Here is a 24,211-nt window from a genome sequence, read left to right on the forward strand (position 1 = left end):
TTTTGACCAGCAGGGGGCCATAGAGAGCCATTCATTTTACTGCATGTGGCTCATCGTAACTTTTGTGATACATTTTGTGATTTATATATATATATATGTGAGTCATTTATCATTTCTTTGGCACAGGGGCGTAGTTTGTGGGGGGGATGGGGGTAGGTAACCCCCCAATATTCAATTCCATCAGTTACATATTCAAATCCCCCCGTTAAAAAGAATAAAACATGTACTGAAAAAGAGGTATGAGAATATTGTGTAATAGCTACACTCCACATATATTTTAGCTAGCTAATCCATTGCAATGCCATAACTATCAGTATAACAAGTTACCAAAACAGCCGTCTGGTATGTTAGTTCACTCTTCAATAGTGTCTGTAATTATCAATGACAAAATTATTCACATCCGTGTTTGTTTTCTTTCTTTTAAATGAATTGGCTGAATGAACGATTTAAGTGGCTCACTTATTAAAACAGCGAATCGCTCTCGCCTACTGGCGGATTCAATTTTTAACATAATTTCTTTCTTTTTAGAATCTCTGCTATGTTAGAATTTGATGAATGATTATACATAAATTTCATAAAATTATGAGGCGTATAAGCTCAAAATAATTGTTCCTTTTCATATTTGTATATGTTGAATTTGTAATCAGTTGAAGCATGTGTTCATTTCAACTCATTTTAATCATAAATGCTTGTAGATAGATAGATAGAAAGGAAGAAATAAATTATCCAATAACACTACTCATAAAACAGATTATTATTTTAATTAAAAAAAAAAATAACAGGCAGCGTTTGACGTTTAACCCACCCAATGTTCAAACCAAATCTACGACCTTGCTTTGGCACAAAAAACATTCAATGACTTCATCTTTCAAATTAAATTAATTCTTTTCTCACTTCGACACAACAAACGGCAAAACTCAGTGTACCTACAGGTCAATTTGCACATGCTTATGTACTGTTTTCAAAACTTCAAAAGATCAAAACAATAGCATAATACAAAACTGAATAAGACAGAAATATGCTGCATTTCTAGAGTAATACTGTAATGAAATATATTCTGAATCTAAAAAATCAAACACCATCAAAGCAAATAGATGAAACTGAACACCTACACAAGTGTTAGACTTTCAATTTCATCATCCATTCAAAGGGGAAAACTTGGGAATAATTTTGTACTGTTTTTGTTGTATGTAAACATGGTTCATGTAACATAAACTGCAGTGAATTATAAACAACAGAGAGTGTTATTCTTTTTGTGGCAGTTTTTTTTTTTCAACTGCTTTCACACAACTTTGCCTCTTTTTTTCAGAACTTTACACACAAATCCAAGAATTGCACAAACAAAATACAAAATGCCTCACTTCTCTTGCAAAATGCACTGCATTTAAAATATCACAAACACATCTCAAAAGCAAACATTTGTCTTACGCAGCAAACACTTTTGCCATCATATTCTATTTTGGATATATCATACACACAGTTATTCAAAACCTAAAGCTCTTCTTTCTTGAGCTTATGTGTTCATTTCTGTACAAGATTGAAAGTAATTGGCAGAGAGATGCTGAAAAATTCATGGTAAACACGAAAGCTAGATTGAAACCAAACTATTTATTGTTTTACTGTAAGCATTTGTGGTTGTGAATACAGTATTACAGTATGAAAGAAAAGAAATACATCAACCGTGTGTAGTTGGACAGAAACAATGGTTGTGTTTGAAAAAGGAAATCAAGATTTTTGTGTTACATAGAGAATTGTGTGTTGTGTTTTGTGCTGTTGTGTTTTATGAAATTGAAAACTGAGTCGAAGGCTGAAAATTAGTGTATGGTTTTGCAGATCTGGTGTGTGGTTCTGCTGTTTGAGTGTCAGGTTTCAGAAATTGTGTGAATTTTTGTGATTTATGAGGACACAAACTTGTATAATGACATGGGTATTACACTGGTATTACGACGTAAACATGAAATATGGGGACATTTCACGAGTCCTCATATTTAAAATAGCTTTAAAAACATACTAAAAATGTTTTAAAAATGTAAAAATGCAGACAGTTTTCTGTGATGGGTTCGAACCCCCCCTCACTGCCAAAGGTCCAGAATTTAAGTCGTTTTTTTTTTTTTTTTTTAATGTGATTATTGTCATCGTTGTTTTAATCAATGCTTGTGACAAATATTCTGGGTTGCTGTTTCAAATTAATATGATACATTATTGTAGCTGGACGTGTGTGTGTGTGTGCCGCGTGTGCAGTTCAGAGAGAGTTCTCGCAATACACTTTTCAAAGCAACAGTGAAGAAGCATCGCCTCTGAATGATGGGGGGGAGGGGTTATATATATATATATTTTTTTTAATTAAAAGGATTTCTATATTTTATCCACTCAATAGTCTACAATATAATAACCATATAAACGTAGCATAATTATAATAATAAAACATAGTGGGATATTCAGTGATATTGACTGTGCAATATCGACTTTTGTGATTGGCCAATACCGGCAGACTGGAGCCAATGGAAATGCTTCTCCTTCGGTGCGCGTCTTATTCCACTGAGAACTTCAAAGCAGACCACTTGAGGTAAATTATCTGGAATGATTAGTATATTAATTGATTCACAATGCCTATATGAGAGTGTTATGTCTGTAGCGTTAATGATCCGTTCTGAGCTCATGGTTAGCATGAAGGTGCTTGCTGGTGATGCTGAGTGTTTTTTATGCGTGTCATGTTATCCTTTATTTATTAACTGTTATGAGTTTATTTTGCACCAATTCACTGATAGTGTGAGGATGTATGACATCACGAGTATGTACTAGTTGAGTGAACTTGGATGTTCATACATCTAATGAATGAAATTGGAGTGTTTAGTCATTGACAAAGCTTCAAAAAAAGGTATTTTGACTGTTTTTATGTCAGGCGGTACAACCAAATAGTGAGTATGGGGCGAAAAGAGCAGGAGAGACGGAAGAGAAAGCAGGCAGCAGCGTCATTGTCGCAGAATATTGAACAACTGGCAAACAGGGTAAGGTTGTTATATTTACTACATAACCTATAACATTTGATAGCTAACAGTCGTCAACCCCACTGGAGCAGAAGGTAGCTGAGGTTGTTCCTGTTATACAGTGAATTTTCTATCTCTATGATTTACTCACTCGTATGTTCTCTAAAATTAAACACATATTTATAAGAAATGGATTTATCACTTAAACAAAGACATTAAAATTACTGTTTTGTATTTTACACACCTTTTTATTGATATATGCATTCAATTTGATCCATAAGAACTATAAACCACAAAATGATAAAAACAAAATATTTTTAATTTATGTTATAGGCTAGGCTAAACTGCTTCTAATCATACATATAAATCATGTGAAACTATAGTTATTTTTTTGTTATTAATATAAAAAAAATATATATTTTTTTTAAATGTACCTTGTTTGTCTTCCAAAAAGTACGAAGCCAACTGTTACTGGATAACAGGAACATATAACTTTGTGGTGATTTTTTTTGTAGGGAAGTTATGGTTATCCATGCCAAATAATATACAAGTGTATTTCAGATAATGAAACGCGACAGCTCAGCGAAGGTCAAGGTGAAATGTGACAGCTCAGCGAAGGTCAAGGTGAAATGTGACAGCTCAGGGAAGGTCAAGGTGAAATGCGACAGCTCAGGGAAGGTCAAGGTGAAATGCGACAGCTCAGGGAAGGTCAAGGTGAAATGCGACAGCTCAGCGAAGGTCAAGGTGAAATGCGACAGCTCAGGGAAGGTCAAGGTGAAATGCGACAGCTCAGCGAAGGTCAAGGTGAAATGTGACAGCTCAGCGAAGGTCAAGGTGAAATGTGACAGCTCAGCGAAGGTCAAGGTGAAATGTGACAGCTCAGGGAAGGTCAAGGTGAAATGCGACAGCTCAGCGAAGGTCAAGGTGAAATGCGACAGCTCAGCGAAGGTCAAGGTGAAATGCGACAGCTCAGCGAAGGTCAAGGTGAAATGCGACAGCTCAGCGAAGGTCAAGGTGAAATGCGACAGCTCAGCGAAGGTCAAGAGGACCCACACCCTGTCATGGAAGGTCAGGAGAAGGAGATATTTAATGATATAGGATTTTTCATTCAGGCCACAAAATCGGTTGAAGAAATCTTAGAGAGTGTGCGTAAGATGTCTGATGGCCAGAAATACCATTTACTCAGGAACCACAACAAGCCTTCTAAAAACTTCATTTTTCCAACACAATTCCTTGCTGGCTGCAAAAGGGCATTCAAACTCGGGTGGTTGGAGGAATATGGCTGGTGGTTGGTGTATGGTTCCAACCTTGATGGTCACTTCTGTGTGTGCTGTGCCCTGTTTTCAATGCCAAAGAGAGAAAACAAATGGGAGTGTTAGTAAATGCCCCATTCACAAAATGGCACAAGAAAAGCATGGTAATAGGCAGCCATTCAACAAAAGCATATCACTTGGCTGCAGTTGAAAATGCTCAGTTGTTTCTCCAGTCAGTTGAAAAACCTCAGACCCAAATCTCTGTCCTTCTGGACAGTAAGAAGAAAGCCAATATCAAAGAAAACAGGCACATACTCAAGTCTGTAGCAGAGAGTGTACTATACTGTGGTCGCCAGTGCATTGCACTTAGAGGTACATCTGAGAAGCAAAATTCTACTGGCAATCCTGGAAACTTTTTGGCCCTGATGAAACTACTTGCAAACCATGATGAGAAGCTGAAGCAGCACATGGAACAGCCAAAGCTCAGAAATGCCACCTACCTCTCGCCCCAAACCCAAAATCAGATGATTGACGTGATAGGAAAGCGAATTATTCAGGCCCAGATTGTGGACGAGGTCAAAAATGCACAGATCTATACAGTCATGGCTGATGAGGTGACATCCCATAATGTAGAGCTGATGCCATTGTGTGTAAGGTTTGTGGACAAAGACCTAAATATCAGGGAGGAATTGCTGGAGATTTGCTCTCTGCCACGAATCACAGGCAGCCACATTGCAACCGCAATTAAGGATGTGCTGAGTCACCTCAACATAGAGATTGGTGATTGCAGAGGCCAGGGGTATGATGGTGCCAGCAACATGAGCAGTGAAAATGTTGGTGTCCAGGCTCTGATCAAGAAGGACACACCTAAAGCAGTGTACATGCACTGTAACGTGTCATTGCACGCTCCTGTGCTCTTCCAGTTGTGCGCAACATGATTGACAAGATGAAGTCTACCATCATATTCTTCACCTACAGCCCAAAGAGGGAACAACTACTCATGGAGGTTGTACATAAGGATGCACACTCTATGGGACAGAGGAAACCACTGATTGACATATGTCGCACAAGATGGGCAGAAAGACATGACGCATACAGCCACTTTTATAGTGCCTTCGTCTTTATTGTTAAGGCTCTTAGAAGTCATCGCACTTGGTCTCCATACAGAAGATTACAGCCAAGATGTCACCACTGGATGGCAGGGCAAGTACAAAGCAGAGGCCTATAGTCTCTTGTCTGGGCTCCAAAACTTCAGTTTCATCCTGACCTTCCTCACCGTCTATCAAGTCTTGTCCCACCTTACAGGCATCACAGTGAAGCTGCAAAAAACCTCAGCTGACATCGTGGAGGCATTTAGCATGGTAGATGAGGTCAAGAATATCTACAAGGAGCTACGTGAGACAATTGAGGATGACTTCAACCAGATCTACAAGCAAGCCATCAGGATGGCTGCTCAGGTCAATGTTCAGCCTACCAGTCAACCACGCGTTGCTGGAAGGCAGACACACAGAGAAAATGTACCTGCTGAAACTGTGAAGGACTACTATCGTCGCAACATGGCTATACCTTTCCTAGACCATGTCATCTTGGAGTTTGAATCCAGATTCAGTCCTCTATCTGTAACCGCATCAAGGCTCCTGGGTCTAATTCCATTTGTACTGTGCAACTCAGGTGTGACAGTGGACATTTCTGAAGTAGTCCAACTTTACCAAGATGACTTACCTTCACCAGAGCTGATTGACCAGGAACTGAAACGCTGGACACTGAAGTGGCAAAACAAGCCATCAGAACAAAGGCCAACTTCATGTGCTGAGGCAATCAAACAATGTGATGCGCTGATCTACCCAAACATCTTCAAGCTTCTCAAAATAGCTTGTACTCTGCCAGTCACCTCATGTGAATGTGAACGGTCGGCCAGTACTCTCCGGAGACTGAACACATTCATGCGTAGCAGCATGGAAGAGGACCGCTTGTCATCCCTGGCCCTCATCCATACACACTATGACATGGCAGTCAACCTGGAAGCTGTGAACATATTCTCCAAATTGCACCCAAGAAGATTGGAACTGACCAGTGTACTAAATCCATAAGTGTCAAGACAAATACAGCAAAGAGGCATTGACAGAGAGTCAAGAAATGATGATGAGAAGAATTATTATTAATATTTCAGTAAAGTTCATTAAATCTATTCTGTTGTTAGTGTGGTCTTTAAACTTATGAACTGTGTATGGACTGACAAAGGTGGTACATGAGGAAGCAATTTGACAACAATGCAGTAAATATTTTTGGTGCATCAAAAAGCATGCTCATTAAGATACCATCAGACAAGCTAATCCAGCACAAATAAAAGGTCACCAAAATGAAGTATTTGAACCTCAAAATTAAATACAAAAGGAGGAGAAAAACTGCAAAAAGGTCCACTTTTTGAAAAAAAGAACCGGCCCTTTCAATAGGCTGGCTACGGACCTGGTTTAGGGGCTAGGGGTAGTGTACGGGGACAGAGTGTACAGTTTGTACAGTATAAAAACCATTACGTCTATGGAGAGTCCTCACTTTGATAGCAAAACAAACGTGTGTGTGTGTGTGTGTGTGTGTAAAGATAGATAATTTAGAAAAAGTCACAAAATCTTACTGAGATGAACCATTTTAACAAAAATTTTTTCTTCTTTAAAAATATCTTCATTTGTGTTCTGAAGATGAACGAAGGTCTTACGGGTGTGGAACGACATGAGGGTGAGTAATAAATGACAGAAATTTCATTTTTGGGTGAACTATCCCTTTAAATTGTGATTAAATTATATACGAAGCAATCAGAGAACCATCCCTTTATAATTGCTGGAGCTGTCAAACAGCTGTAGTTTATCAGTGACTCCCATTATAATCAGTGAAGAAATAGAAGGCCATTTTCTACCCTGATTTTGTCCCTCTGCTTTGAACGCTCTGTTGGAAGGGGCGTGTCTGCTGTGAGACTTCAGTGTAAACACCCACAGCTGTGATTGGCTAACATCTTTGCATATTAAATAAGTGTTACATGTGGAACTGAGAGGGAGAGGAACAGTGGACGAGGTAGAAAGAGATGAGGGGAAAGGAATAGATGGTATAGGAAGAGGAGATGGAGCAAGAAGAGCTGAGGATGTAGGAAGACGAGAAGAGGCCGGAGTAGAGGGAGAAGATATGGCAGAATGGACGGCAATGGAATTAGTGGAAAGAGCAAGAGAAGAACATATAAAAAGACATGGACAGAGGGAAAGAGAAGAGCAAGGTGTAAGAGGGAGGAGAGTTCAATGAAATCAACTTTCCACAGGGTGATCAGGAGCAAACTGAGCAAAATTGTGTAGTTGTGGGACAATGTCCTCTTTCACCATTCAGCACCGGTACAAGAGTGGTTTGAGCATCACCCACATTTCAGGATGGTGTTCCTTCCAGCATATTCTTCTTTTGTAGATGGAAAGCATATGATCACAACCCTTACAACCAAGTAAGTGATAGAAGAGGCTTGTGGAGAAGTTGAGGCACAAGGATGGATCCAACATTCACTGCTTTTTTCCCACGATGCATGATTCGTGAAAATATATGCTGAGATGTTGACTTGCCAAATTCTTTGGCCAGATGTAAATGAGAGGCAAGATCTATAAAGTTCATATCAATGAATATCAATGATTACAGTACATTTATTTATTTACTCGCTCATTTATTTTTTGCCAAAACTCATCATTATACAACTAAACTTTTCATTAAAGAACATTGAAGAACACAATTAAAGAACAAGAAAAATGTATTTTCATTCATGTATTTGTGTGTCTACAGCTGAATTTGTTATCAAATCAGCAGAGAACACACTTGTAGTTTTGTTGTTAGTATTTAAATGCATTAATAGAAAAAACTGCAGAGCTTCATTATGCATTGAATACTGAACTGTTTTGCCAACATATGAGTGTGTTTAGTTTGATGTGTTAAATGTTTTGAGAGCAACTACATTCATTTGGAGAAACGCGTCAAATCGATTGAGAAAAACTGTAATACATTTAAACTAATACTTTACAACTTGCGAAATTAAAGTCTCAAAATCCAAATGAATCAAATAGGATCGACTCAGAAACGAGTCAATGAATGCACGTGTGTCACCAGATCCATAAATGCACATTATAACCACCTTCCTAATATTGTTTTGTTCTCCCTTTTGCTGCCAAAACAGCCCTGATCCGTCGAGACATGGACTCCACTAGACCCCTGAAGGTGTGCTGTGGTATCTGACACAAAGATGTTAGAAGCAGATCCTTTAAGTCCTGTAAGTCTGTGAGGTGGAGTCTCCATGGATCGGACTTGTTTGTTCAGCACATGTGGTGTGGTGTGGTGGCTATAGCACTCAGGCCCCACTGACGACACCACATGCAGTGTCTTCAGCTAGGGATGGGGCTTAAATATTGTGATGTTCCATTCCCCCTTTACCTTTAATAAAAATATCAGAGCATTAAACTAAATCTACCGAACCCCAAATGAGAAAGAGGGAGAGGTGTACTAACTTGGGTTGAACAAACACCAGACCCAAAGCTGTTTGGTTACTCTCAACAGGTGCCATGGCTCAGTCTACCGGCCAGCATTCACACACCTGCTAACGTCGCTGTTACTATGAACAACACAAAAATTACCTCCACCATAAGTGTTCAAGAAATTGAATGCAGATACCAAACGTACCTGAGAGCAAACTCCACCACAAACTTGCCACCAGCTCTGCTATAATTAAACTATAAATAGTTCAGATTAGCCTTGAGCTGAACACATCATTACTCCGTCAGCAGAGTCTCAACATACCTGAACACGAACAAAAACGGGAACAGAAATGCCAGGGAGAGGAGAACCCAGAACCAGCAGGACACGTACACACTCGCCAAAATAAGGGTCCTTAAATAGTATGGCTGCTTCTACCTCATTGGTCTGCCCAAAACCATACCCCAAACAGGCCAATAAGATAAATCACTTATCCTGCCACATATGGATCTCAAGCTGAGCTCGAACGAGTCTCTGTTACATTACAATTGCATCAGTGGGGAGTCCATTTTCTGGAATAAACTTTTAGATCAAAAGCCCTCAGGCTTCACAACGGACACTCATAAAGCTCAGACATTGTGCTTTTATGTGCATTTCAGCTTTCCATAATTCATGCATATCACATTTGAAAACAATATCACAACCTCATCTGGATTTTTTTTAAGTTATCAGGTTAAGTCTATTAAAATGAGAACTGGGAAAAAACAACAGTTGCTGCATGTGCTAAAGTTTGTTAGCTTTATCAAATTGAGCACAGCTGTATATTCTGCTTTAATTTTACAATTTGTCTGAAACATTCAGTAGTTATTTACATCAAACTCTGACCAAAAGCTTCTGATCATTTCTTTCATTGTCATCTGCAGAACAAAACACTGCGCTGTCATTTAAACATTCATCAGACTTCATGCCAACAGTCAAAAGTCTGATTCACAAGACTGACTAAAATATAAGGAAAAGGAGCATCACTGAAGACTAACAAAAAACACCAAACACACAAACTTAATACCAAAGACAAGGTGATAAAACATTCAGCTCATTTATATTCTCTGCTGTTGTTCGTCAAGCAGTGAGATGATTGACAGCAGCGTATTCACTGTAATCCTGATTCTTCCTGATACTGACACTGTCAGGACAGTCAGATTTCTTGTGGAAATTCACCACTGCGTAATTCAGATCCTCAGCAGATGTGATGCAGCACTGAGAGTCACCAGTGGCTTTCTGAACTGTAGCAGCAGAATCAGAGAGGCTTGTGGGTAATTGGGCAGTGACATAAACAGTGTTAGAAGAATCAGAGGGGTTTGTTGGTAATTGTTGGTGAGTGTCTTTAATCTCCTCATAATCACAACCAGTGTGAGAAACCTGAGGAGAGACGGAGAAATTATTTACAGCTCTGAAGATTGTCAGGATGGAAGGCATTAGACATTAATATCATTTTATACAGTAACTGGACTCACCACTTCATGTTTTCCTGGTCCAGTCTGAGATGACGAATCACCGCCTGCCAAAAACAAGCGTCCTAAATTAATTACATTATATCACAATTCAACACTGAGTCCATTGTAAATTCTTTCACACAATCATCAAATATCTGTATTTTGCTCATGTATCATTGCAGCCTACAGGTGATGACAAAGTGGGAAAACAGATCACGAAATCTGCATCTAAAGTAGTTAAGAATTAGTTTTACCTTGAGACTGACGCTTCTTACAGAAAAACAGTAATAAGAGTCCAGCTGTGATCAGAACTAGAAAAACCAGAACCAGAGGGATGATCATAGAAGAGCCTGAAAACACATGAGAAATAATGTTAGAATCTGATCACTGTTAGCTAAATATCAGATCAGATCATTGACGTTTGGAATAGGATTGGCCAGACCATGATACTGGATTTCAGGGTTGCCAGGTCTGCGTAACAAAACTAGCACAATGACCAGTCAAAACTAGCCCAAAAAGTAGCCCAAATGACCATATATCAAATATCAAAACTCATAATATGCCATTCCCATACCTAAAATACATATTTTACAGTCAGTGTTATGCAAATTGAAAACCACTATATCTTAGCGATTATAAACAAAACTCAAAGGCTCCAACCAGTGTCCCTCCTTCACAAAACTTATCATCTAGCACAGTTTTATCATCGGTAGAATGTAGAATATTTCAATATAAGCTTTTCAATCAAACACAATTTATGCAATATGCCAAACTTTTAACAAAAATAAATAAATAAATATAAATAATAATAATAATAATTGTGACTGAAGTTTTACATTTTAGTACTGATTCAGGTGAATTCAAACCCCTGCAGACAGTCGGTCAGAAATGTATAATGATTTCTAATTTGAAGAATTCACTCTAGACTCCAGAATCTCATTAAACTCATGAAAAGATTTCCCATTCTGCATGTCTGCTCAGCGCAATGTCAGAGATATCTGAAGAGGTGTAACCAAGAGGTTTTGAGTTGAAAATCCCTTCAATTTCAGGCAAGACTGTTCTCAGGACTTCTTCTGTCACAGTCTGCGCTCCAATGGTAACTTGGAGAACTGTTTTGATTGAACGGATCTCCCTCTCCCAGCATCCACCAAAGTGAGGTGCTCCTGGTGGATTGAACACAAACTTGATTTGCTGGGAAGTGAGGTGACCTTGTAGCTCATGATGCAAGGCAGCAAAGGATTCATTCAGCTCTCGTTCTCCACCCTTGAAGTTAGTGCCTTGATCACTTAACTCGTACGGCATCCTAAGTCGGGCGATAAAGGGCCATCAGGAAGGAGTCTGAATCTATGCTCGCCAACGGAGCCCTTTGTAACACTGCCCTGGTCGTAATTAATAATATATTAATAATATACCCCACCTCTTCTCATTTCGGCGTCCTATCTTAATCATGTAGGGTCCAAAACAGTCCATGCCAGTTGAGAAGGCAGGCAGGCTTAAAAAGCTGTTGTCTCGCAAGTGGCAAATCAGCACTGCGAGGAACTTCTGGTTGTCCCTTCCATCTTCGACACTCCACACAATGTCGCTGGTGTCGCCAAACTGCTTCACGGCCTTGCAATACCCAGTAGGTTCTCCTTATCTCTGCGAACACTCGTTCTGACCCAGGGTAGTGCAGCTTCTCATCATAATCCTTGATAATGAGTTTGGTCACAGGATGTTGAGGAGCAAGGGCGATGGGATGGACACAATCCAATTCTGTCTCACTGCAGCATCTTAAACAGCCACCCACACAAATGAGTCCAGTGGTAGGGTCAAACTCAGGAGAGAGAGGAGCCAGCCTGCTCACACCTGATACCGGTTTCCTGGACTTCAGTCGGACCATCTCGGTAGGGAAGGATTCAGTCTGCATGTGACAAAGCACTGTTTATTCTACCTCTCTGTGTTTGTCAGTGCATGTAATGTTCACCACCCCATAAAGCTGCTGACTGCATCCCTTTATGAAATCGGCCAGTGTGTCATACTGCTGTGGATTTGGCAAAGGTATAACTGTAGTCGATCCACAAAATGCAAACTGCCTTAGCTCGCTACTCTTTCCTTCAGCAGGCAAGGAAGGTTGCTCGGGACAATTCGCTGGCTGGCAGTTTGAGAAATGAAGGACTTGATTCCACTGGCTTCCTTAAACTAGGTCACACAAGCGTTTTATCTTGTGATGCTGTCCGCAGGATTGTCCTTGGATCGTATGTAATGCCAGGTAAAAGATGCTGTGAGCTCTTGTAATTCCGCACCCGAGTTCCCACAAACACCACAACTTGATAACTGCCAGGTCAGCACAGTCGTAGAATCTGACCAGAGTGTTAAGGAACAGATGGGGACGGTGAGTTCTGTGACAAGGACCTTGGAGGGCTGGGCACCACTCAGAGCTGCACATAGTTCAAGGCGAGGTATAGACTGTTGCTTTCAGGGTGTAACACGTGATCTGGCCGCTCAAAATGCAACTTCAACTTGGTCTTCTGTGTTTTCTATTCACAAATATGCCATGGATTCATAGGCCTGCTCAGATGCATCACAGAATACGTGTATATCACATCTGTTATTTGGGAGATCCATGTATAGACTGGAATAGCATCTTGGCAGTGATATTTTTCCAGATCACCCAGTTTCTTCTCCCATGAACTCCATAAGCTGAGCAGATCTTCTGGCTTTTTATCCCATAGGTGCTGCACCAGTGTTTTTGCTCTGATTCACTTCCCTGTGTAGTGCAAAGTGTCTGACTGACAATGCAAGAGCAGTCCAAGGGTAGATTCATTGCTATCTTGCAGTCTCTGACTAAGCCAGAGCTCACAGCTGTTCAATCTTGTATCGGAGGGAAGGTGAGCGACCACTGTTGGGCAATTGCTGGCCCACTGTCGCAATTCAAAGCCTCCCTCATTTAGGAGGGCACAGAGTGTGTAGGGCCTTGTAGCGTCCAGACTAGCCAAGTTTAAACTGCAGCAGGTCCACCTGGAGGGCCTAGGCGAACAGGCTCAACTGGGGTAACAAGGTGTGGACAATCTGAGACAATTAGCAGTACAGGCTGAACTCGGGCAATCCAGCCAACAACAGTGTGAGTTTGCTCAGCGAGACCAAGCCTTTCGGCTGTGAAGGCACCTTGAATGGGGAATTTCTTGTGTCGGTTAGTGACAAGAGACAGAGTGAATGAGACTGCGCCCCATGAAGAACCTCTTGGTCCTGCCTCACCGTTCACAGTATTAGGTCCTCAGGCTGCCCCTTCATATTTAACTGCTGTGCTGCTGTATGGAGCAGTATGGTCCTCTCCACCCCATCGTCTAATACAGTATATGCCTCAATAGATTTGTCCCCGTTGGTGATGACTTTGCTCACCTTTAGAAGAACCTTGTGGCTGTAGATAGAGCGATCTACATACAGGGTGTCCATGGTGGTGTTAACCAGACAGGAGTTGTCATTAGTGTCCATTTCAGTTTTGCTATCTTCAGTCCGTCCATTTACATAATGCAGTATACAGAGGTGTTTCCTATGGCACGTCTTACAGGGGGCTTTCAGGTTGCATTTTGAGGCATGATGACTCTGTTCTTACGGATCCAAGATTCCTTCTGTTCTTTAGTGAGCTCTTTGAAATTGGCACACCCATTTAAGAAGTGATTGGCATTGTCACAATAGGGGCAATATGCATGCAATCTCCCTTTGAATCTGGCAGATTTAGATGTTACCTCTTGAGCGGCTGCTTGAATTTCACTCCCAGTCATGGGTTTCTCTGTGCCCAGCAAGATGCAAGTTGGTTTCCTAAAAGCCCTTGGGTTACGGCGGTCCTGCCTTTTCTTACTTCTGGGTTCTGGTGGCAGACCTGTCCTCTTGGAGCTATCATCTTGTACTTGGAGCTCGTACTCCAACCAGTTAGAGAAATCAAGGAGAGTAGGTATAGTTACCTTCAGTGAGTGTATGTATCTCTTGAAGCTAGTTCTCAGCTTATGAGGGAGTCTAATTCGAAGTCGTGACACATGCGACCCACAGTCTAATTGTAGATGATTTGTGAGGATCTGACACTTGAAACGTTCTGTGGCTTGGTCAGGGAGGAGGTTCTCTAATGCCGTGCACAACCTTGAAAACTCTCTTGGATCTGATGTCATCATGGAGGCTATAGATGGCTTCGGTCCTCTGTAGGTTCTCTCCTGGAAGCAAGGCACTGCAGATCTGGGTACGTCCTCAGATCGTCGTGTAGGATAGGACTCTCTGACACCCAAGTATAGATAGTAGTTGTCTCTGGACTGATCACAGTGGATGGGTTCAGCATATGGATGAAGCTGAGCATGAGGAGGAATTTCGAATCTCTGAGCAGGGATATGATATCTTGACGTAGCTTGAGGCTGATCATCTGGTATTGGTGAAACAGTGCTTGTCCTATGTATCTTGTCATTTATCCTGTAGCATCAGATCACTGGAGGGTGAACGCTGACTTATTGATGTGGAGACACTTGTTTGAAGACAAGTGGAGGATCTTCAGCATTTGCTTCATCATCACTGGAACATGCAGATTCCTTGGATCTCCTCTCAGATCCAGGTCTTTGTACTTGGAAGTCTGCTAGATATGCAGATGGCTTTACAAGTCGTCTGGGGCAGATAACTGCAAGCTCTGACTCTGGTCGAGATGTCAGTTCTCTGCAGTAATTCGAGCTCTGGCTCGAAGGACCACTTGTGACTGAGGTTTTAAATTTTAGTACTGATTCAGGTGGATTCATACTCCTGCAGACAGTCGGTCAGAATTGTATAATGATTTCTAATTTGAACCCAGACAACAGAATCTCATTGAAGCGTTTTGCTGAAGGCAAAGTTGTGGTTCTGGAATAAAATACAAAATAATCTTACATGGAGTTTTCGAGCATGTTTAGGCCCTCAAAAATGTGATTCATTTCGGAGAAGAAGAAGAATCGACTGAGCAATTACAATAGGGTCCTCACACTATCAGTGCTCGGGCCCTAATAAGGTAGTTTAACACCATTGCTGTGTACGAAATCGCCCCCTATACCCTCATTCACTATTCCCTACATTAGTCCACTAATATAGTCCACTTGAAGGAGTGAATGAAACGAGTGAGTGAATTCGGACACTGAGCGCGCCGGAAGGGCTGCCGATTTTGCATAGTTTGTGCTGCTGTTTAATAATCATTTAAAATGTAGCAAACTGGCAGCTCCAGTAGTAATGAATATTTATGTTAAACTCTGCCATGAAAACTAGCATGTACAAACCTTAATTAAACGATTTAATGATCAATTAAAAAGGAAATTATACCTGTATGATATTATACTGGACCAGCGCGGTTTGGAAAATGAATGGATGATTGATTCAGCTGTGGGCGCCATCTCCTGGCGAGACGCGGGAATTCATTCAGCACGCGACTCTCACAGTGCATTATGGGTATTCTCTAGCCGTTGAGCGTGTATCGGTTGTACACTCGTTATTGCGGTGCATTGTGGGATTGAATGAGTGCACTCAACATCGTCCACTATGGTTTCGGATACTGTGAGAAAGCCCTAACACGCCCCCTAGTGGTATGTAATATACGCAGCTCATTCAGGCGTGGACGTGCAGAATCGCCAGCTGAATCACGAATATGAATCAGGCTGGCTGGACTGTTTATTCCACTTTGTATATGTTTTCGCCCGTGCGTGAATGATTGCTGGTGAGTTTTCAACTGTATTTTGCCTTTGTGATTCATATTGTAGTTCTGAATGTTGATATTTGCCCGTGGATTGAGCGCATTTGGAACTGCGTCACAAAGTGAAACCAGGGTGTTTTCATATCGGACTTTGATCCTGAAAATAAGTGTTTTTCCATTGAAGTATGGATACTATGTTCACTTACTGGTTGCATATCACCCAGTTTGTTCAGTATTTGTTTGAAAATGTTGAATTTGATGACGTTGCATATTTTCTTTGTAATATTGAGCATATGCAACGATCGTGTGATCTGATTTTCATTGTTTATTTAATTATTTATTAATATAATTAGTAAGCAGTTAAACCATGTATGTTAATTAATATATTACTTAATAACTGAATGTTTGTCATTTTACTGATATATTTACAACTGTTTTCCTTGTTTCTCTTCTGTTTATTATTAACTGTCCATCTGGCCGATTATGACGTCCAGCTCCCGCCTAACCTACATCCAGAGCCACCTCCTGCTGATTCGTCTTTGCAGAGACCATCCAGACCATCATGACATGCGTCTAGATCCATTTCTTCTGGCACGGTTTCCAGTACTTCATCCAGATCACATCGCAGCGCACAACGCAGATCTCCCAGACATGGACTCTCTGATCTTCAAGCTGCCATGTTGGAGGAAAGGCTAAAGACTCTAGACTTGGAAGAACTTCAACAGCAGATCGAGGAGGATGCCATTGTTGATAAAGAGTGTGAGAGACTTGATGCTCAGGCTAGAGAAGCTCAGTATAGGCAGGAACAAGCCACTAAGGCTAGAGAGTTGCTCGCTAAGCAGGTAGAGACCCGGCGGCATCTCAAAAAAGTTCGAAATGAGCTTGAGGCTGCTAAATATGTTTGTGCACTTCTTAAACAGGAATCTCAAGATGTTAATGTTCCTGATTCACAGTCCAGCCATGCTGTTGATCCTCTGTTTGAGGTAAGCGCTCAACAACACAGTTGCTGCTACTGTTGATCTTAAATCATCCGACCACGTAATGCCTAGTCATTCTACCCCTTGCCATGTTAACCTTATATCTGTGACATCAGTAATGCCTTCCCCTGTATTACCTGCTGTACACATTACCCGTTCAGTTCTGTCACCTCAGCTGCCGAGGTAACCCAGCCCAGCATAGTTACAAGGTCATTGGCTTCGCTAGTTACTGCACCGCCCACCTTAATGTCTAGGCCAGATTATGCTGCTCCTTTACCCTTTAACCCAGCTGCGGTGGCCAGACCACACCATTACCCAGATACCTCTGTCACATATAGTCAGACACCCTTTGTTAGCGTCCTACCTACAGCTCCACCTACAGTTCCTGTAACGTTAGGGGCTCCCTTACAAACTCAGTCCTACCAAACCACGAATCCTAGCCCTCATTGGACAGCAGTACCGTATCCTGTTCCCCTGCCTGACGCCTCTCATAGTCAGCCAGCATTGTACCCCTCCCCAGCCCAACCACCTGGTCTGGAAATGCTAGCTGCCTCAGCTTATGGTGCCCAAAGCCAGCTATCCCATACTTTGACACTGGCTGGGAAAGTGACTTTGCACTACTGAAGATGGCCTTAGACAATGTAATGAATAACCAGCCTAATTTGAGTGAACATTACAAATATCAGGTCCTTTTAAGTCACTTAAAACTTCCTAGCACTCTCCAGTTGGCCAAAGCATACATGCATGACCCCAGGCCATACACAACCGCATTACAAGCGCTCCAGGATAAATATGGCCAACCTCGTCAGCTGGTACAGTCCGAATTAGGTGTCATACTGAATGCACCAGCAGTAAAGTTCGGTGATGCAGAAGCGTTTGACTCCTTTTCCTTGTCTATCCAAACTCTAGTAGGGATGCTCAGAACGTTGGAGGGCCCAAACGGATACGAGCTACGCTGTGGTTCTCATGTTGATCGCTTGTTAAGCAAGATGCCACCATCATATCGCAATGGGTTCGTCGAGTACTGTTTCAGCCGAGGTATTCTGCAAAATGGCACAGACCGCACGTATACATTAACTGATCTGTCTGCATGGCTGCAGATGAAGTCACAGGCGAAGCGCATCTCCGATAAAGCAGCTACACTGTATCAGGCTGATACTGCCAGATCTGCCAAGAAAGATCAGCAAAGGTCAGTACCTTCTCGCCCAAAAGAGAGATCCACATCTATCTTGTATTCAGCTGAGGCTAGTTCAGTCTTGCAGGGACAGACGAAATCTAAGACTCCTTCTAAGATTCAACCCTTTTGCCCATACTGTAACACCAGAGACCACTTCCTTAATGCTTGTCCCAAGTTCAAGAAACTGACCACAGAGCAAATTGTACAGTGGATATCCAAAGAGAAGCACTGTTGGAAATGTGGGCAAATGCATACTCCAGACAGTTGTACTCTGAAAAGAACCTGTACAAATTGTAAAGAGTTACATCTGACCATCTTGCATGATGCAGCCTTACAGATCCACAAGAGTGTGCTGTTGGTCAATGTTCCGACCCCTCAGGTCTATTTAGACCGGCCCAACCGATCTCAAAAGAGTAATGTTGAAGATAGTCAAGGTCTTACTGCACAATCAAGAGAAAGTCATGGAAACATACGCAGTGCTGGATGATGGTTCAGAGCGTAGTATTGTTCTGTCACAGGCTGTAGACCAGCTGAATCTCCCTACTGAACCAGAAACACTCACACTACACACTGTCCATCAGGATGTAGTTAATCTGCATGGAGCCACTGTTTCTCTTCATGTGTCACCCTTGCACAAACCAGGCCGGAAATACCTGATTCATCATGCCTTCACCGCAGATAACCTGAGACTTTCCGAACATTCTTACCCTGTGTCTGCTCTTCAGCGCAAGTATGAGCATATTAGGTCCTTGCCATTACCCTTGATCGACCGAGCCCAACCTCTGTTGCTCATCGGGTCTGACATGCCTCACCTGCTTACTCCTGTTCAGCCAGTGTGCATGGGACCCGCCAAAGGACCGATTGCTGTCTGTACCAGACTTGGTTGGACCCTCCAAGGTCCCATTGGGCTCAGTCAAATCACTCTTTCCTCCCCACGGTGTTTCCACATAACCACAACCACACAGAATACCGAGTTATTCAAGAACGTGGAACGCCTCTGGCAAATTGATACTCTGCCCTACGTTAATGAGAAGACAGCCACTTGTTCCAAACAAGACCAGTATGCCCTTGCTCTTCTCCAGACACATACAACAAGGGTAGAAGTCAGCGGAGTTATGCAATATGCCACTCCCTTGCTTAGACGGCCAAATGCTGAACTTCTTAAAGCCCCAAAGGAAGCAGTAATGGCGAACCTTCGAAGCACTGAGCGTAAACTTGCTAAAGACCCTAGGCGAGCTGAGTCTTATTGTTCTGAAATGAGAAAACTGCAAGAAGCTGGCTATGTGGCAGAGATATCAACACAAGAAGCTGAGCAGTCTCCTGAGTCATGGTACATCCCTCACCATATGGTGACGCATAACCACAAGGACAGAATCATTTTCAACTGTTCTTATTCATACCAAGGCCAAGCTCTAAATGACACCCTCCTCCCTGGGCCTGTTCTTGGTCCGTCTTTACTTAATGTCTTGCTGAGGTTCTGCGAATACACTGTAGCCATCAGCGGAGATGTGAAAGGCATGTTCCACCAGGTTCGCCTCTTGCCAAGTGATAAGCCTATAGTGCGCTTTCTGTGGAGAGACATGCAGAGGACAGAACAGCCTAAGATCTACGAATGGCAAATCTTGCCATTTGGCACAACGTGCAGCCCGTGCTGTGCCATATATGCACTCCAGGAAATCGCTCAGAACCACCCGCAAGTAGACCCAGCTCTGGTTAGAACAGTCAAAAGTTCCTTTTATGTAGACAACTGTTTACATAGCCTTCAAACGGTTGCTGAAGCTAGAGCATTAGTAGACGACCTACAGCAACTTTTGCTCACCGGTGGATTCGAGCTCCGCCAATGGGCCAGCAACAGGCCCGAGGTAATCCAGCATCTTCCCTCTGAAGCAAGATCACAGAATAGTGAACTCTGGCTATCACAAGAGAGTACTGACCTTCTGGAAGGTACACTTGGGCTTATGTGGAACTGCCTCAGAGACTCATTCAGCTACAAACCCAGTCAATCTGGATGCCTTGAACCCACTCTGCGTAATGTCTACAGAGTTTTGGCATCACAATATGACCCTCTGGGTTATCTAATTCCATTTACTACCCGAGCCAAAGTGCTGGTCCAGGATTTATGGAAGAACAGTCTTGGGTGGGATGACCCAATCACATCTGACAGCCTGTTAACCAGATGGAAAGACTGGCAACAAGAGCTCCAAAGTTTGAATCAGATCGCAATCCCAAGGTGTTACACTCCATTTGAGGGGCATGGAGAAATCCTCAATTGGGATTTACATATATTCTGCGACACATCGGAGAGGGCTTATGGCTCAGTGGCCTACATGCGCACAGAAAACAATGAAGGACATGTGCATGTCTCATTTGTGTTAGCCCGTTCACGAGTGGCGCCTCGTAAGCAAATGACAATTCTTCGGCTGGAGCTTAGTGCGGCATTACTGGAGCGCATGTGGCTAATATTCTTCAAGCTGAACTAACTGTTGACATTAATCGTGTCATTCTCTGGTCAGACTCTTCTACCGTCCTCCAGTAAAGGATTTAACCCCACCTTGTCACTGGATTAATGCACCAAATTTCCTGCATCAGCCAGAATCATGTTGGCCCACTTTGCCAAACGATGAACCTTAACCAGAGGCAGAGTTGAAGAAGTCAGCAATTTGCCTGCATGTATGCACTAGTTCAGACATTCCCCTTCCTGATGTCAACCAATTTAGTACCTGGACTGAGCTACTAAAGGCTACAATGACATCCCTTCATGGGGCGGCTACATCTTCCACGCAGTCAACAGATGATTCAGATAGTTACATCTCAGCAGAGAAGCTCCTACTACAAAAGGCTCAGAAAGATTCCTTTCCTGAGGAGTTTAAGTCTCTCGCTTCTGAGCGACCATTACCATCCAACAGCAGATTAGCATCCTTATCTCCAGAGTATGACAAAAACATTGGACTTATCAGGGTTGGAGGGAGATTAAGACATGCTAAGCATATGGAATTGGATGCAATACATCCCATTGTGCTTGATCCGCAACACAACCTAACCAAGCTTCTGATCAAGGACTATGATGCCTCCCTTTTACATCCTGGAGCAGAAAGAGTCTTTGCCGAGCTGAGAAGACAATACTGGATTCTGCGAGGAAGGGAAGCTATCAAGAAGCATCAGTATACGTGTATGGACTGCCAGAAATGGCGTGCCAAGCCTAATATACCCAAAATGGCCGACCTCCCACCAGCACGTCTACGTCTGTACAAACCCCCATTCTATTCCACTGGAATGGATTGCTTTGGTCCATTCACAGTGAAGATCGACCGACGAACAGAGAAAAGATGGGGAATAGTTTTCAAATGTCTGACCACACGTTGTCTCCATCTTGATCTCTTAGAGAGCCTTGACACAGATGCATTCTTGATGTCTCTCCACAGATTCATAGCTCGAAGAGGGAAACCATTTGAGCTTCTTTCCGATAATGGTACCAACTTTGTTGGAGGAGACAAAGAGATGAGAGCAGCCTATGAAGCCATGACGCCTCAACTAAAGGAACAACTCGCAGAGCAACAGATTTCATTCAGATTTATTCCACCTGGTGCCCCTCATTTCGGGGGAGCTTGGGAGCGGGAAGTTAAGTCAGTAAAGCAGGCCCTAAAGGTAGTACTGAAGGATCCAACAGTGACTGAAACTGTACTGCGTACTGTGCTCACTGAGGTAGAGGGCATCCTAAATGCTAAGCCTTTGGGATACGTGTCCTCAGACGTGTCGGATCCAGATCCAGTTACGCCTAGCATTCTCCTAATGGGCCGACATGATTCCTCACTCCCACAAGTGCTCTATGATTCAAGTAATCTTTTGGGAACCAGAAGATGGAAACATAGCCAGGTACTTGCTGGCCATTTCTGGTCTAGATTCATCCATTACTATCTCCTGAATCTGCAAGAAAGACAGAAGTGGCGTAAAGATGGAGGAGAAATTGGTCTAGACCAGGTGGTACTGATAGTGGACCCACAACTTCCACGTGCATGTTGGCCAGTAGGTAAAGTGACAAATATTTTCCCTGGACTTGATGGGTGTACCAGAACAGTTGAAGTTCAGGTACACAATTGCACATATGTGAGACCTGTATCCCGTATAGTCCCACTCCCTAAGCTTTCTGATGATGACCCTATTGAGCCTACCAATTAGTTAGGGTTTCTCACTATTTCAAATGTCCTTACTCACATTTGGGGGCGGCTGTGTGAGAAAGTGGTACGTAATATACGCAGCTCATTCAGGCGTGGACGTGCAGAATCGCCAGCTGAATCACGAATATGAATCAGGCTGGCTGGACTGTTTATTCCACTTTGTATATGTTTTCTCCCGTGCGTGAATGATTGCTGGTGAGTTTTCAACTGTATTTTGCCTTTGTGGTTGATATTGTAGTTCTGAATGTTGATATTTGCCCGTGGATTGAGCGCATTTGGAACTGCGTCACAAAGTGAAACCAGGGTGTTTTCATATCAGACTTTGATCGTGAAAATAAGTGTTTTTCCATTTAAGTATGGATACTATGTTCACTTACTGGTTGCATATCGCCCAGTTTGTTCAGTGTTTGTTTGAAAATGTTGAATTTGATGACGTTGCGTATTTTCTTTGTAATATTGAGCATACGCAACGATCGTGTGATCTGCTTTTCATTGTTTATTTAATTATTTATTAATATAATTAGCAAGCAGTTAAACCATGTATGTTAATTAATATATTACTTAATAACTGAATGTTTGTCATTTTACTGATATATTTACAACTGTTTTCCTTGTTTCTCTTCTGTTTATTATAGACCACATGTGTGTAGTAACATATACAAACCTCCTTTGATTAAATAAGTTAAACTGGGATTCCCTCTCCTGTTTCTCTTACCGGAAACACACACACCCCATCTTTGGTACACTACACCTGAACCCCCTGAGCGTCCCATACGCTCGTATAAAGCAATGCCCCGGTTTCACCAATATGTAATATCTAAATCAAACTGTAATATCCATGATGTCCAAAACGTCAGTTTTTCATAAATACAATATTTGTCTCTGAGATGGAGTGCAGTTGAATAAAATCCTAAAGTACTGTACTTTAAATTTAGACGTAAACACAGCTTAAATACAGAGTAAATGTATAAATATGAATGTATATATTTTCACAGTTAACGTTTCATTTAACATAAAAAACAAACAAGGTTAACTAGTTGCTAACGATATAAAACTAACATTACATAGTTTAACCATACATATTTTGGTCCAGTGTCCCGTCGTCGCCGGCAGTGAAGCATGTCAAAACCCAATAGAAAGTCATAAAACTTTAAAACGTCAACTGTCAGCTGTCTGTCACACATCCGCTAGCCATGTAACGACGCTCGGCTCATTGTTGCCACGTCTGGGATTGGGATACTTTTACACTTGTGCTGTGATTACGCTACTTTTGGGATGGTTTTGTTGCGCAGACCTGGCAACCCTCCACTCCAAAGCCCCGCCCCTTTCATGCACTCCGAAGTGCGCAGCCCCTGAATTGGGACACAGCTACAGTGTCGCCTCTTGGGTTCATATTTCATGGATTAATAAGTTAAATTCTGCTCTGTACCCTATAAAAACTATTACCGCAAGAGAGAACTGTGACTGCAACTCATCGTCATTTGAACTACTTCTGGTACCACTTTTGACATTTTCGCAAGAAATAAATTATTGTGATTACGCTTGTTTGTCTGTTATTCTTTTATTTATAACAGTAGTTTTAAGGAATGGTTATGGGTAGGTTTAGGGGTAGGCTAGGTGTAGGATTAGTTGCTCAAAATATCGTTTTAATGTTATATTTTTACTAAAATTGTCATTTTCCTAAACATTTATGTCCATTATGTTTTATTCTTTTAACATTCTGTATAAAATGGGTATGTTTAGGTTTGGGGTGGGGTTTAGGGATCTTACATTTATCTACTAAACGATAAAAGGGAAATTATACATATATCTTTATGACATGAAAGATTCGTAAATATTTTACGTTTTTTCGCTGAAAAAGTATTTTTATGTTTTAGTGCTATAAACACATCAATATTGTACGTATCAGCACCTTTATAAATGTACAAAAATGTACGTTTTGTGTCTGAAAGTTATGTATTAATACCTATGTATTAACAATGAGACCAGGCTG

The 24,211-nt window shown here is 41.9% G+C and overlaps 2 protein-coding genes across 10 annotated transcripts in view; one reads left to right on the forward strand and one right to left on the reverse strand.

Moving 5' to 3' along the window:
* LOC127517166 (polymeric immunoglobulin receptor-like) overlaps positions 1-24,211 on the reverse strand; it is a 197,143-nt gene that overhangs the window by 162,714 nt on the left and 10,218 nt on the right. For 2 of the 8 annotated variants that reach the window (XR_007931202.1, XM_051902407.1), the window contains exons 5-7: positions 10,476-10,571; positions 10,243-10,286; positions 7,911-10,147 (exon numbers count right to left, since the gene is read on the reverse strand). The exons of 4 other annotated variants lie outside the window; for them this stretch is intronic. Coding sequence is in view for 3 of the 4 variants with exons in the window: in XM_051902407.1 (XP_051758367.1) it covers positions 9,848-10,147; positions 10,243-10,286; positions 10,476-10,571 (440 nt within the window). In the remaining variant the exon portion in view is untranslated. Of the gene's footprint in view, positions 1-7,910; positions 10,148-10,242; positions 10,287-10,475; positions 10,572-24,211 lie in introns of those variants that run through there. 2 more of the 8 variants (XM_051902409.1, XM_051902410.1) reach the window with 2 other exon arrangements.
* Positions 790-23,289, forward strand: LOC127517167 (uncharacterized). 2 transcript variants are annotated; one of them, XM_051902413.1, is made up of 2 exons: positions 790-4,055; positions 16,384-23,289. In XM_051902413.1, exon 2 carries the CDS (start codon positions 20,789-20,791, stop codon positions 22,217-22,219), a length of 1,431 nt encoding a protein of 476 aa, XP_051758373.1. In that variant the 5' UTR covers positions 790-4,055; positions 16,384-20,788; the 3' UTR covers positions 22,220-23,289. Both variants share the same exon structure in this region, with proteins under 2 accessions (XP_051758373.1, XP_051758374.1).

Source organism: Ctenopharyngodon idella, chromosome 8, assembly GCF_019924925.1.
Source record: "Ctenopharyngodon idella isolate HZGC_01 chromosome 8, HZGC01, whole genome shotgun sequence".
NCBI lineage: Eukaryota > Metazoa > Chordata > Actinopteri > Cypriniformes > Xenocyprididae > Ctenopharyngodon > Ctenopharyngodon idella.